At 48.0% G+C, this 13,358-nt stretch overlaps 1 protein-coding gene across 1 annotated transcript in view; it reads left to right on the top strand.

Annotated features, from left to right (window-relative positions):
- Positions 1-13,192, top strand: part of ABHD12 (abhydrolase domain containing 12, lysophospholipase) — a 43,656-nt gene extending 30,464 nt beyond the window's left edge. The window contains exons 6-13 of the mRNA XM_054061497.1: positions 4,834-4,879; positions 6,073-6,202; positions 7,343-7,380; positions 7,570-7,649; positions 8,593-8,675; positions 9,352-9,430; positions 9,700-9,827; positions 10,325-13,192. Of these exons, the coding sequence (XP_053917472.1) occupies positions 4,834-4,879; positions 6,073-6,202; positions 7,343-7,380; positions 7,570-7,649; positions 8,593-8,675; positions 9,352-9,430; positions 9,700-9,827; positions 10,325-10,364 (624 nt within the window). The 3' untranslated portion in view covers positions 10,365-13,192. The remainder of the gene's footprint in view (positions 1-4,833; positions 4,880-6,072; positions 6,203-7,342; positions 7,381-7,569; positions 7,650-8,592; positions 8,676-9,351; positions 9,431-9,699; positions 9,828-10,324) is intronic.
- Positions 13,193-13,358: the final 166 nt, after the last annotated feature.

Raw genomic sequence — 13,358 nt, 5'->3', positions numbered from 1 at the left:
TATACTTGTGCCTGGCCTTACTGTGCCCTATGTGCAGAATCCAGCATTTGGACTTGTTAAATTTAATCCCTTTAATCATTGCCCAGTGCTCCAATCTATCTACATCCCTCTGCAAGGCATCTTGCCCTTTAACAGAGTCAACAGCACCTCCCAGTTTCATATCCTCAACATGCACCTACCATCACATCTCCCGCAAGCCCTTTATTCACAGATAGCAAGCCTATCTGTGAAACTAGGAAAGGGTGTCTTTCCTAGTTGCCTCATTGAGTGCCTGTGACAAGATGTTATCTCCTACAAACTACGAGAATTTATAAAACCTGATCATTACAGCAGGGTAGTATTCCCAGTTGATGTCTGGGAAGTTGAAATCTCCCATAAGGACAAGGGTTACCGTTCCAGAAATTTCTCCTACTCGCCTGTAGAATATCTTATCAGTGCTTACATCCTGGCTGTGGTATCAGTAGTAGACACTCATTACATCATCTCCTTTGTTTTCCATCACCTAGAGGCTCTTGACCCCATCATCATTAGCTCAGGGCTGTACAATCAAACCGGTCGCTTACATACAGTGCAACATCTCCACCTCGCCAGCCTGTACCTGTCCATCCCAGCTTTTTCAGCTGTGGGACTCATTCCACCAAGTCTCACTAATAAAATGCTATCATAGTTCTGGGAACGAACCAATGCTTGCAGTTCATCCTGTTTGTTTCCCACACTGTGTATGTTGGTGTATGAACATTTCAGATACGCTCCTGAGCGCCCTGTGCTCCCAGGAGCAAGGGACCTCATCCCGAGGCCTCATCTGGAGTACTGTGTCCAGTTCTGGAATCCTCAGCATAAGAAGGATATGAAGCTGTTGTAACAGGTCCAGAGGAGAGCTACAAGGATGATCGGAGAGCTACAAGGATGATCGGAGAGCTACAAGGATGATCAGAGAGCTGGAGCACCTTCCATATGAGGACAGGCTGAGAGAGTTGGGGTTGTTCAGCCTGGAGAAGAGAGGCTCCAGAGAGACCTTGTAGTGACCTTGTAGTACCTGAAGGGGGCCTACAAGAGAGCTGAGGAGGGACATTGTAAAAAGGCTTGTAGTGATAGGACTAGGGGCAATGACTATAAACTGGAAAAGGGCAGATTTAGACATAAGGAGGAATTTCTTCACGATGAGAGTGGTGAGGCACTGGCACAGGTTGCCCAGGGAGGCTGTGGATGCCCTATCCCTGGAGGTGTTCAAGGCCATGTTGGATGGGGCCTTGGGCAGCCTGATCTAGTGGGATGCCCCTGCCCATGGCAAGGGGTTTGGAACTGGATGATCTTTAAGGTCCCTTCTGACTCAAACCATTCTATGATTCTAAATGCTCCCACTAGCATTGCCACCCTCAGGTGATGTTGTGCCAACTCTTGGCTTACCTTCTGCAATCCTGTTGGTATCTCCATCCCCCAGTGATTCCAGTTTAACACTCTCTTGATCAAGCCCTGCTAGCTTACATCCGAAGATGCTTTTTTTTGCCCATCCAACCTGCCTCAGCCAACCTGGCCTTGAACACCTCCAGAGATGGTGCAGCCACAACTTCTCTGGGCAACCTGTGCCAGTGCCTCACCACCCTCATAGGAAAACATTTCTTCCTAAGATCTCATCTAAATCTCCTCTTTCAGCTTAAAACTGTTTCCCCCTTGTCCTATCTGTGCATTCCATAATAAAAAGCTCCCTCCCAGCTTTCCTGTAGCCCCTTTCAGTACTGGAGAGCTGCTGTAAGTTCTCCCCCAAGCTTTCTCTTCTCTAGGCTGGGTAACCGAACTGTCTCAGCCTGTCCTCATATAGCAGAGGTGCCCCAGCCCTCAGATCATCTTTGTATTCATCCTTGAATAATGCAACTCAAAACCTTTTAAAACTGACAAGAATCCTGTTCTCTTAGAAACCTTGACAGCCAATGATGGACTAGCGCAAGCTTCTTCTGCAATTCATACTTGTACAGTGAGGCAGTGAAGCTTCTCATTGTGTTACACCGATGTGCTGGGATGGCAGGGAGCTGATGCAGAGGTTTATTTTGCTCACTACATGAAGTTACCCAACTTTATAGCAGCTCATGAAACAATACGGTATTGTTATAGGGGAGTAAGGAATTACTATAAATAAAACGTTTGGCTTTGTTACACCAAACATCCTGTCAAGGATCTGAGGAAATGCCTGCTCTCTGCAAAGCCAGCTGAAATCTCACTGGATCCATCTGAGACTTTCCAAACTAATTCTAAGGGGAAAAACAAGTAAGAAAAATACTCTTAAAAAAACCCACTAAAACAGTTGAGGCTGGTAGTGCAGGGCATGGGATTGGGATGCTCCTTGGGTTGTTGGCTTCAGGTAGGGATGTTGCAGCTCATTATCAGCTGTGTCCTTCAGCAGGAAGAGCTGGATGTTGGTGGGGGACGTTCTTCCTTCTCTTTCATATCCACTGTATTTTGGCCTTGCTTTCCGTGTCCGCTTTCTTCTTGGGAAGTGGTTTGGGTGCTGCGGCTGCCCAGTGCCAGAGTAGGAAGAAAGGAAGGTGCATGGGCAGCAGAGGGTGCTCGTAGCGGAGTCCCTGTATCATGAAGGTTGAGGTGGGCACTTTAGGTCTGGCAGCTGTAGTAGTTGAAACATTAGTCCTGTGTGTGTGATTGCAATGGGTGTGTTAAACTCAGCACATTTTTTAAGAAGAAATAGAGAGTGGTAAAGATCTGTTTTTAAATGTAACAGGTGCTAATTAAAATAAAAGTGCATCCGCCAGTGCAACCAATGCATAATAACAGATATAAAGATAGGTAAACTGTCAACAGCTTAAATAAGTTTTAATGGCTCAGAAAAGGCTGTGTTGTGTTTGAAGTCTCACCAGTAAAATCACATTGTAAAGCTGAAAACCAGACTTTGCAAGAAGGAACTTTTTTGTTCTGCCTGTCCAGTCAGGGTGTCCAATATGTAAGTGAACATATAAAAACGGATATTTAGTGGTTCTGATGGAAACAGTTGTCCTGCAGCACCTGTTTCGTAAATTAATATTTTACCTGATTATTTTGCTGTTGTGTGGGATGCAGGGATATTCCATATTGTTCTGTTGGATATGCATAACCGTGTCTCTCTGTGACGTTGGCTTATTGGCAAGGGGATGGTGAAGAAACAGTGAGTGCAGATCTCAGAGTGAAACAACAGTGTATTTAATGCCTCTCCTTTAAAGGCCCCACAGTATAGGCTTCGTCACCTCCAAGGAATCCCTTTGAAAGATTTAGAGCCAAAGAAAGAGAAGTGGGAATTGCTGGAAGAGACCTGAATAGCAAAAAGCGCAGGAACTTTGAGTGGCTTGGAAGCTGTTGCTCTACTAATATAAATTCCTAATAAGTGTTAGTGGGAAAATGGCAATAAAGCGTGGCAGTGGAATAGTGTAACTGCCGGCCAGTGCCAAGAACTCACACAACCAAGTGCGGCAAGGGTGAGCATGATGTTATCTGTCAGTCTTGGGGACTACAGCAAGGCAAACTGTGTGATACATATCTAAACTTAGTGGTTTTTGGTTTTCAGACCACCATGTAGATCCTAGTGGGACAATGGGAATGCTGTCTCCATTTCCAGTCAGGTGCCAGTTGTCTGTGTACGCTCCAGTTGTACACATACTGTGTGTCCCCAGATGTTGCAAATTGTCTAATCATTTATAACTCTATCAGATATCTGTATATGTAAACTGTTCAGCTTAAAATTCTTGTATTCCTTTAGAAGGAACACTCATCTTATAGGTGTCATTCCAGCTGTGCTGCGACAGTCCTAGTACCCTTACATGCATCATTTGAAAAACTGCAATGAATGCTAATCCATCAGGGCCACAAAGATAATCGAGGGGCTGAAGCACCTCCCATACGAAGACAGGCTGAGAGAGTTGGGATTGTTCAGCCTCGAGAAAGAGAAGGCTCCAGGGAGACCTTAGAGCAGCCTTCCAGTACTGATAGGGGCTACAGGAAAGCTGGGAAGGGGCTCTTGATCAGAGAGTGCAGGGATAGGATAAGGGGGGATCGTTTTAAGCTGAAAGAGGGGAGATTTAGATGAGAGCTTAGGAAGAAACGTTCTTCTGTGAGGGTGGTGAGGCCCTGGCACAGGTTGCCCAGGGAAGTGGTGGATGCCCCTTCTCTGGAGGTGTTCAAGGCCAGGTTGGATGAGACTTTGAGCAACCTGATGCAGTGGGAGGTGTCCCTGCCCATGGCAGGGGGGTTGGAACTGGGTGATCTTTAAGGTCCCTTCAAACCCACACCATTTTATGATTCTAAGTTGATCTAACATTGGGTATTTTACTTACTTTTAACTGTTTTTGTTAGGGTTACCATTAGGGTTACCATTGACTGTAACACATCTTCATGATAGAGCAATGCATATTTTGGATGTACACATTTAGGCCTTCTGAAATCTGAAACAGCCTCCTATATGTTATGCTAATGTTTAATTTGAATAATATAAATGAAGCAGTCCTACTGTTTCACTGGAAGATCTGAAAGTGTTTGTAGGAGCAACAGTCATAGGATATTCGCAGATTTTAAGGGTAAAGCTCTTAAAGGGAGAATCAATATCTAAGCCTGATATGAGGTCCAGAAAGCAAATGTAGTAATGCCAGCGGGCTGAGATGTTTAGTGCTCTAATGCTCTGTGCCAAAACAGAGACAAAAAAAAGCTGCTTTTTATACCCAAAAGCTTTAAGTTGTCACTTCACCATGTTGGGTGGATAATGTTATAAATGAGATCCCTGCCCCTTGGCCTGAGGCAAGAGCGTGGCTGCTCTGTCAGTCTCTGCCATGGGTTTCTGTATGGTTCTCTCCCTTCCAGGTTCTCAGCTCCCTTGGGTACCACGTGGTCACATTTGATTATCGAGGTATGTGGGCTTCTTTTATTACAAAACACTTTAGATGTCTCTTTCTGTAGAAGCAACAAAGAAGCTGCCCTTTTTTCTTGGCACTCAGGGGAGCTGTTGTTTTATAAATGCTTGCTGTGAGATAATTAGATGTGGTTGCTGCTTCTTTTTTTTAACTCATGGGTATCCAAAGAACTGCCAGAAATTTCTTTCCAATGCCTTCCTGTGTAGCGTTGATTCCTGATGTCCACTCGGTGGACTCCAGCTCCTGTCTGCCTTCACGTGCATGTCTTGTTAATTTGGGGGCTAACAGCCTCACTCAGGCACATGTGCTGTCAGAGCACCCAGTTCAGGCATCCTCCTGGTGTGTCCAGGGAATTGAACTTGTGCTTCTTTTTAAAAGCTGATATGCAAGATAAGACCTACAGTAAATAATTTGCTAACAATTGGTAATGTCTTCAGCAGAAGCCATGACCATTTTTCATCTCTGTGCCACCAGCAGTCAGGCATCCCATGCTCTTTTTTTCCCCTTCTTAGTATTTAAGCAATGACTACTTCTGGAGGCACAGGAAAGAAATTAATCTGTTGCATTTTTATCGAGAAGACCTCTGGGAGAGGTTTATTTGTAGGAGCTTGCCCTGTTTTCTTGTCCTGCTGGCAGTTGCCTCTCTGGCTGCTGCTTATTAGGTACCAGAAGGGATGTGCTTTAGTGTAAGATGTGTGGATGTGCTGCAGTAGTGACAGAGCCAAAACAATTAGGAGGCTGGAAAATTGCTTGGAGGCTTTGATTGAGCAGCATGGATGAACTGAGGTTGCAACAGCTTCATGAAACAAGCATGGGTTTTGGTGCTAAGCAGCCAGTTCTTATGCTGTTAGAGACTCCACTTACATGTGTGCAAGAGCAGCAAAAGTTTGGGAACTGGGCTGTTGCAGATGGGTAGGTGCAAGGGCACAGGATGGCAGTGTTTGAGATCCAGCTCTTTGTTTTTGTTGACTGAATCCACAAAAACTCCTGGGCAGCAGGCAGTTACCTTGTTTAAATAATTGCAGATCAGTTGGGGCTTTCAACCCACACTGTAGAGGTGCACAGTGAAATAAACAGGACCTCTCCGTGTCCCAGGTCCCTTTGCACTCGCAGATGGGCTGCGTGGGAAGAACTGGCTGGCCTTCCTGACCAGTTTGTGCCATTCTCAGAAGGGTTGTTTGCATTTCAGGCTGGGGTGATTCTATAGGCAGCCCATCAGAGAGGGGAATGACCTATGACGCCCTTCATGTCTTCGACTGGATAAAAGCAAGAAGTGGAGACAACCCTGTCTATATATGGGGACACTCCTTGGGCACAGGGTAAGCATCTAATCCAAGTGGGACTTAGCAGCTTCTTATAAACATTAAACAGTGACCTTGGATGAAGGTGCTGTTTGCTGTAATCCCCAGGATGGCTTGCCTGGGAGCGTGTGACATAACTGCTGCAGAGTAGCTTCCCCTTTTGCACTGTACAGAGTGAGAAGGGCTACAGTGAATAACTATGCAGGAATGATCCTGAACGTTCGTTGCCCCAAGGGTGACACTGGAAAAAAGACACTTGGAATAACCGAATGCAGATTGACTGAGGGAAGAGAAAGTGGGACTGCAGTGATCTCTTCCTGTGGTAAACCTACGTCTCTGTGTCCTTCAGAGCAGAGCATCAGGCTTCTCTGATTTGGAGGTTTTTCAGGATAGTGCCTGCTTGCTGTGATACTAAATGTCCTGCTTTGTTTGAAAGAAGGCAAAGGCTTTTCCTTTGGCTCTTCCTCTAAATTCTTGCCATGTTCAGGCTCCCTTTCTGGGTCAGAGCATGCTCCAATGCTGACATTTTCCAATGCACTGCAATCCAAGTGGCCTGGTACTGGTGTCCCCAGTGGAGCTCTCTGGCGATCATGGCCAGCCTGGAGTTTGAGGTTTTTGAAATATGCTGTGCTTAGAGGTTTCAGCAGCTTTGAAAATACTCATGTCCCATTAGAGAGATGTGGAGGGAAGACCTTGCTGCTTTTTGACCCAGCTATGGAAGCTCTTTGCAGTGTTACAGTGGGACCCTGCACTCCAACTGCCTGCGACACAGCACCCGTCAGCCCATACCCTCACATTCCTCAGTTTCTTGCTCAGCTGTCGTCGTCTGGGGGTCAGAGGCTGTCATACAGCTGCAGGTATACTAGGAGCCTGATAGCCACCGTAAAGGAAGTCCTTCCAAATGGCTACTTGATGTGCTTCTTCCCTGGATTTATTTGCTTATCTAAACACAGGCACCTGATGCCATTTGAGAGAGTTGGGATTGGGAGAGCTGTGAGAATCCAAGTGGTTGTGGGCTGGCTACCCAGACCTCAAATGGTGCGAGGGGCTGACGTTACAGAAGTTGAGCTGTACGTCTGCCATCTATTGCCAGTAGAGCCTGGTGCTTTGCAGAGGTCCTGTGCCACATTAAATGCTGCTTGTTGTTCTTCTTTCCAGGGTCGCAACAAACCTAGTGAGGCGTCTTTGTGAGAGAGGTAAGTCTGGTGGGTGGATGCTCTTTCTGCCCAACTCAGGTGCTGCAGGCGTCCCAGATTTCCACATTTGCGGTTGTGTCAAGGCTTGTTCTTGGTGCACCATGGTGACAGCTGCTCTTGTGAGGCAGACCCTGACCTTGCTGGCTGCCCGCACCTCTGCATTTCAGCACATTGCTTTCGGCTTTTCAGAAACACCCCCGGATGCCCTGATACTGGAATCTCCATTCACTAACATACGGGAGGAGGCACGAAGTCACCCCTTTTCTGTGGCAAGTACTTAGTGGCTTTCACACTAGTGGCATGCTTAGAAATTCAGCTTCAAAAATGATGTAGCTGAGCTAACTGCATGACATAGAATGTCCTGACTTGGAAGGGACCCACAGCGATTATCAAGTCCAATTCCAATCCCTGCATAGGATAACCCCAATGTTCACACCATGTGCTTGACAACATTGGCCAAATACTTCTGGAATGTTGTCAGGCTTGGCACTGTGACTGCTTCCCTGGGGAGCTGTTCCAGTGCTCCACCACCCCCTGAGTGAAGAACCTTTTCCTAATGTCCAACTTAACCCTGCCCTGGCACATCTTCCTGCCATTCCCTCGGGTCCTGTAATTGGTCACCAGAGAGGAGAGATGAGTGCCTGCTCCTCCTCCTCACCTTGTGAGGAAGCTGCAGACCAGAGATGAGGTCTCCCCTCAGTCTCCTCATCTCCAGGCTGAACAGACCAAGTGACTTCAGCCACTCCTCATACAGCTTCCCCTCTAAACCCTTCACCAACTTTGTGGCTTCCTCTGGACACTCTCAGTAGTTTTATGTCCTTTTTTATCCAGACTGCACCCAATGCTAGAGGTGGGGCTGCACCAGTGCAGAGCAGAGGGGGACAATCTAGCTGAGCTACCTGCATGACCTGTGGGGAGGCAGTGGTATTTATAATTATCAGGGGTAAAGAGCTATTTTTAAAGCAGCTCCTGAGAACACCAATACACTAAGCAGTACCAGAGCTGTGTGTGTGGAGCCTGCTTAAAGAAAATGGAAACTGAGATTAGAAAGGGCAGTAAATGTAAGGAGGGGCAGATGGACTCTGCTCTCTCTGCAGAGAGCACAGCCAGCAGCCTAGGGATGTTACTGGGATGGCGGTGGCCTGCTGTGTTCCTGCTGTTTGTGTAACTGTCCTGCTGGTGCCTGCCACTAATGCAATTTTTTCCCCTCAGATATACAGATACTTCCCTGGGTTTGACTGGTTCTTCCTGGATCCCATCACGACCAGTGGAATTAAGTTTGCAAATGATGAGAAGTGAGTTTCCCCTTTGCTGGAGTTTCAGCTGTAGCTGCAGTGAGCCGTGACAAGTGTCAAGGAGAGACACCAGACTCTTTTTTTTTTCCATTGTACTTGCTGAAGGGATTTCAGTTACTCTCGCAGCCCTGAGTGCAGCAAGGCTTTGCACTGTGAACACTTTCTTTAATTGTTCTTAATAAGGACAGGTGCAACAGAGACTACTCAGGGATATGCTGACTTGGTCTGTGTGATTTGTGCTTTTCAAGCCTATGTTACATGTTAAACAGTAGCGGTGAGACATTGAAAGCTTGGAAAGGTTTCTCTGCTGTGCATTTGCCTAAGCCACCCTGTGTGTAATAACATTGTCTGTTTTCACTGAGCCTTCCGTCCAATACCTTGAGTATTTGTGAGTTTGGTTTCCAGTCCTGAAACCAAACCAGACCTTGATGCTTTGCCGTGGCATGAACCACTCTTCTCTGGTCTAAGCAGCAAACACCTTTTCCACAGTTGCCTTTCCCTACTATATAGATGAAATGAATGGTGCCCAGATAATGGTGTTTTCAAGGTCTGATCTGTGGTTAATGATCCACGGGACATGTTTATCACTGCAGTTTCCTTGAAAATCCAAGTGTGTTGGTGTTAGAGAGTGATGGGATTGCTCTGAGCCTTCGTGACACTGTTGTCTGTTTTACAGTGTGAAGTACATTTCCTGCTCCCTGCTCATCCTTCACGCTGAGGATGACCCGGTGGTACCATTTCATCTAGGAAAGAAGGTACGCATGTGGCTCTGCAAACTGACCTGGTAGGAGGAATTGATGTGGATAGAATGACATTGCAGCCAGGAAAGTCAGCAATAGGAAGGTGCATGTAGAAACACATAGCCTGAAGGGACTGGGAATTCTGTGGTGTGGGGGGTGGCAAATCCGTAGTGAAATGGAGCTAGAGCTGGCAGAGCTGTGAAAGCCAGGGACCATAACTGGTTTGGCAGGGGTGGCTGGTTGGGAGCGACACAGGTCCCTCACCTGCCTCCCCTTGGACTCAGCTTTACAACATCGCTGCAACATCACGGAGTTTCCGAGACTACAAGGTGCAGTTTGTTCCATTCCACACAGACCTTGGCTACCGGCACAAGTACATCTACAGGAGTCCAGAGCTACCTCGAATACTGCGGTAACAGCCCAGATAACCAGGGTCTCCTCTGGCTTGCGGGGTGGGGGCGGTACCTGGAGTTTTGGGGCACATTGACATGCGTCCGGGGCAGGAGATGTGTAACAGATGCCTGTATTGGGCAGTTGTTCTGAGAATTCTTCATTTCCAGAGTAGATGAGATACTGGGGCTGGCTTAGCGCAAAGACTTAGCTCTCCACCTCCACACAAAGCAGGATTTGTGAAGGGGAGCCATAGAAAGCTGGGTGAAAAAAAGCCTTTCTTGCTGATCTCTGGGTGTGAGCAGGATGCTCTGGAAGTATTAACAGAGCAGCTACTTCTGCTTGCCTCTTCTAGTGGGACCCACTGAGGGGTGAGAGCAAAGCTCAGTGCTGTTCCCTTGTAGCAGCAAGTGCTCAAGCCTGAGTATTTGCTATGGGAATGGGAAAACCTGCATGCTTGAGCGTGCACCAGAGTGTTGGAGAGTTTGAGTGTCATGGCTGTGTCCTTTCCTTTCCTAGGGAATTCCTGGGAAAATCTGAACATGAGCATCATCACTGAAGACTGGCTGCTTAGCAGCACAGAGATTTTCCTTTCCTTCCTTCCTCTCTCTCCTTTTCCTCCCCTCTCCCTGCGGGTCAGTCTGCCGTTCTTCCATCCCTGGCACTAGAGGAGGTCAGGGATTCCCAGTCCGGTCCTGATGTGTACCCTTGGCAACTCCAGTTCCTGGCATCAGCGTCTGTGATGGAAGAAGAAAGAAGTTGCTGGCTTCTTTTTTGACCTGGATGGAGGAGTGAAAACGGACCAGGAGCTGGTACCAAACAGTGAAAAATGTAAGCACAACAAAGCCTGGCCCATCAAGCGCGGTACCGCTGAGGACAGATATTCCGAGGACACACGTGTCATGACCAAGGGTGTTTCTTTCACTTTCAAACACTGCTGCTGTTTTTGGATCACATAGAGACTCATTTGTAGGTGAATGGCTTTTGCCGTGTCTCCATGCCACAGGTGTCTTGCTTGAGTTTGAGGTGTTCTCTTTCTAGGAAATATATGTTTTGCCTTCCCTTCTCGCTAAGCGGCTGTAATTACAAATACACTGAAGATGCAGGTGGTGAGAGGTATTTTTGTTTAGCTCTTCAGTCTCAATGTGTTGCACGTGTTGGGCTAATCGCATACATTTGGAAATAAAATGAAAGGGTTTTTTTGTTCTTCCTTTTCAAACAACTATTTAATGGAAAAAATTAGTGCCCTTTTATCTTTTGCTGTACCTTTCTGAATATCATTCCTGCTTTCATCCCTGCTGTCCTCTGCTGAGCTCCTCCACTTCACTTCCTATTAGTACTAAAGTGACTTCTGTAGGTGAATTGCAAACTTGGGAGTTTAAGCCAGCAAGTGAGGTCACTTTTTGGCTCAGTCTCCCCCTTCCATGAACAACGTGGGTCCAGGATGTGGGAATGGATGTCTTCCATTCTCCCTGTGCACTTCCAGACTTGTGCTTCCTTTAGGTGGGAAGGACAGTTTGTTTTTTTTTTTCATGCCATCTACCTTTTAATAGGTCAGGTTTTCCTGTTCCTTGTGGCTACGCTGTTCCTCTGTGGTTAAGCAGGCAGTGTTATGTGGCTCTTGATGCAAAAATACCAGTCTGGAGTGTGTGGGGGACATCTCCCCATCCACCTTCCTTCTGTGCTCTGGGAATCCCAGGCACTTCCATTAGTGCTTCTCAGGTCATCTCACAGCCGTGGTTGGAACACATCCAGTAGGCAGAAGTGGAAATGAGCCTCTCACACAGGGAGAGGTTCTGGGAATGTCCTTGTCCTGCTTGGGGGTAGAACAGGGGCTGTTTCATGTCACTGCACTGAGATGAAGAGGGGGTTGTGTGCCGACTGTGGTGCCAGGCTGGGCACCTGGCCCTCTACCCCATCAGTCTGTAGACACCACCAGGTGCTGTAGGTGTAGTCACTAGCGCTCCGAGGGATTTGTGCTGCCCTAAGGATCATTCAGGGGTGTTCGGCATAGTATAAACCGCTCAGCATGCATCCGAGTTATACCTGCAGGCTCATACTAGTTGCAAAGCAGACAGCAGCTTGTTCCTGTACTGAGATTCTGCTGCCGTAAGTGTGGTTGTCCCCAAGGTTTCTGACCCACAATACTCATCTGCTAACTGTGCCACTTAAATTATGTTTGATGCACTTGTATTTATTGCACTGACAGAAGAGAAACACTGACTTGGCTCTGGAGAGGGACGTGCACATTCCAGCTAATGCTGCTGCCGGCTGCTGGCTTGGGGCAAAGTGCAGCCTGAGCCAAAGCCCAGCTGGCTGCCACCTTCCCGTGGGACAGAGCTGAGGGTCCAGCACAGGAACCACCGGTGTTGGTGATCCCAGCACTGCCATTCCCGTTCGTAGGCCAGTGATGCGCTTGGAAATTTAAACCGAAATGTTTATCTAAAAGTGGTGTAGTTCTAATAAAGGCATTGACTGCTGATCACTGCAGCTTCACCTGGTTTACCTGGCAGTTTGTAGGACTCTACCCCGTGGGACAGCTTGTCTGGATGTGGGGCAGGGCTGTAGTAGGGGTGTGCGTGCAAGGTGAGCTCGCAACCAGGACTGGGCAAGTCTTTGTGGCTGCTGCTGGCTCTGGTGGAGCAGCTCTCCTGGAGCCCAGTGGGTCTCTGCCTGTACTTTGGCTGCTGCTGAGGCTCTGCTTCCTTGTTGGAGATGGGGGAAATCATAGAATCATGGAATGGTTTGGGTTGGAAAGGACCTTAAAGCCCATCCAGTTCCAACCCCCTTGCCATGGTCAGGGACACCTTCCCCTACATCAGGTTGCTCAAAGCCTCATCCGACCTGGCCTTGAACACCTCCAGGGACACGGCAGCCACAGCTTCTCTGGGCAACCTGTGCCAATGCCTCACCATCCTCACAGGAAAACATTTCTTCCTACGAGCTCATCTAAGTGTCCCCCCTTTCAGCTTAACACCATGCCCCCTCATCCTATCCCTGCATAAACAGTCCCTCCCCAGCTTTCCTGTATCCCCTTTAAGGTACTGGAAGACTGCTATAAGTCCTCCCTGGGGGCCTTCTCCAGGCTGAACAACCCAACTCTCTCAGCCTGTCCTCATATAGGAAGTGCTCCAGCCCTTGGATCATCTTCATGGCCACCTCTGGACTCTATGTCCTTTCCTGTGCTTTCTGTGCTCCAGAACTAAGCACAAGACTCCAGGTGGAGCTGCCATTGGGATTTCTAGCACAGGAACCCCATTTGCAATCATTCGCAGGGCAAATCCCCCTCTATCACCCCAGCCCCGGTGCATGCAGTCAACACCCTAGAGGTGCAGGTTCTGACCACTGCCAGCCCCGAGCAGCCTCTGGTACCAGCTCCCTTTCTGCTACGGGCATCTCGCGCCCCCCCCCCCCCCGCTTCCCCCTTCCCCCACTGCCAGTGGCTGGGGACCACATCCCATGAACCCACAGCTGAGGAAGGCCAGCATGGCTTCAGCTGCCATGGCCTGAACATTTTGCAACCTGAACCCACAGCAGTCGCAAGTCAGCCCAA

The sequence above is a fragment of the Cuculus canorus genome, chromosome 3 (genome assembly GCF_017976375.1).
Source record: "Cuculus canorus isolate bCucCan1 chromosome 3, bCucCan1.pri, whole genome shotgun sequence".
NCBI classification, from domain to species: domain Eukaryota; kingdom Metazoa; phylum Chordata; class Aves; order Cuculiformes; family Cuculidae; genus Cuculus; species Cuculus canorus.
Note: the sequence above shows the minus strand (reverse complement) of the source record. Positions and strands in the feature narration are given on the sequence as shown.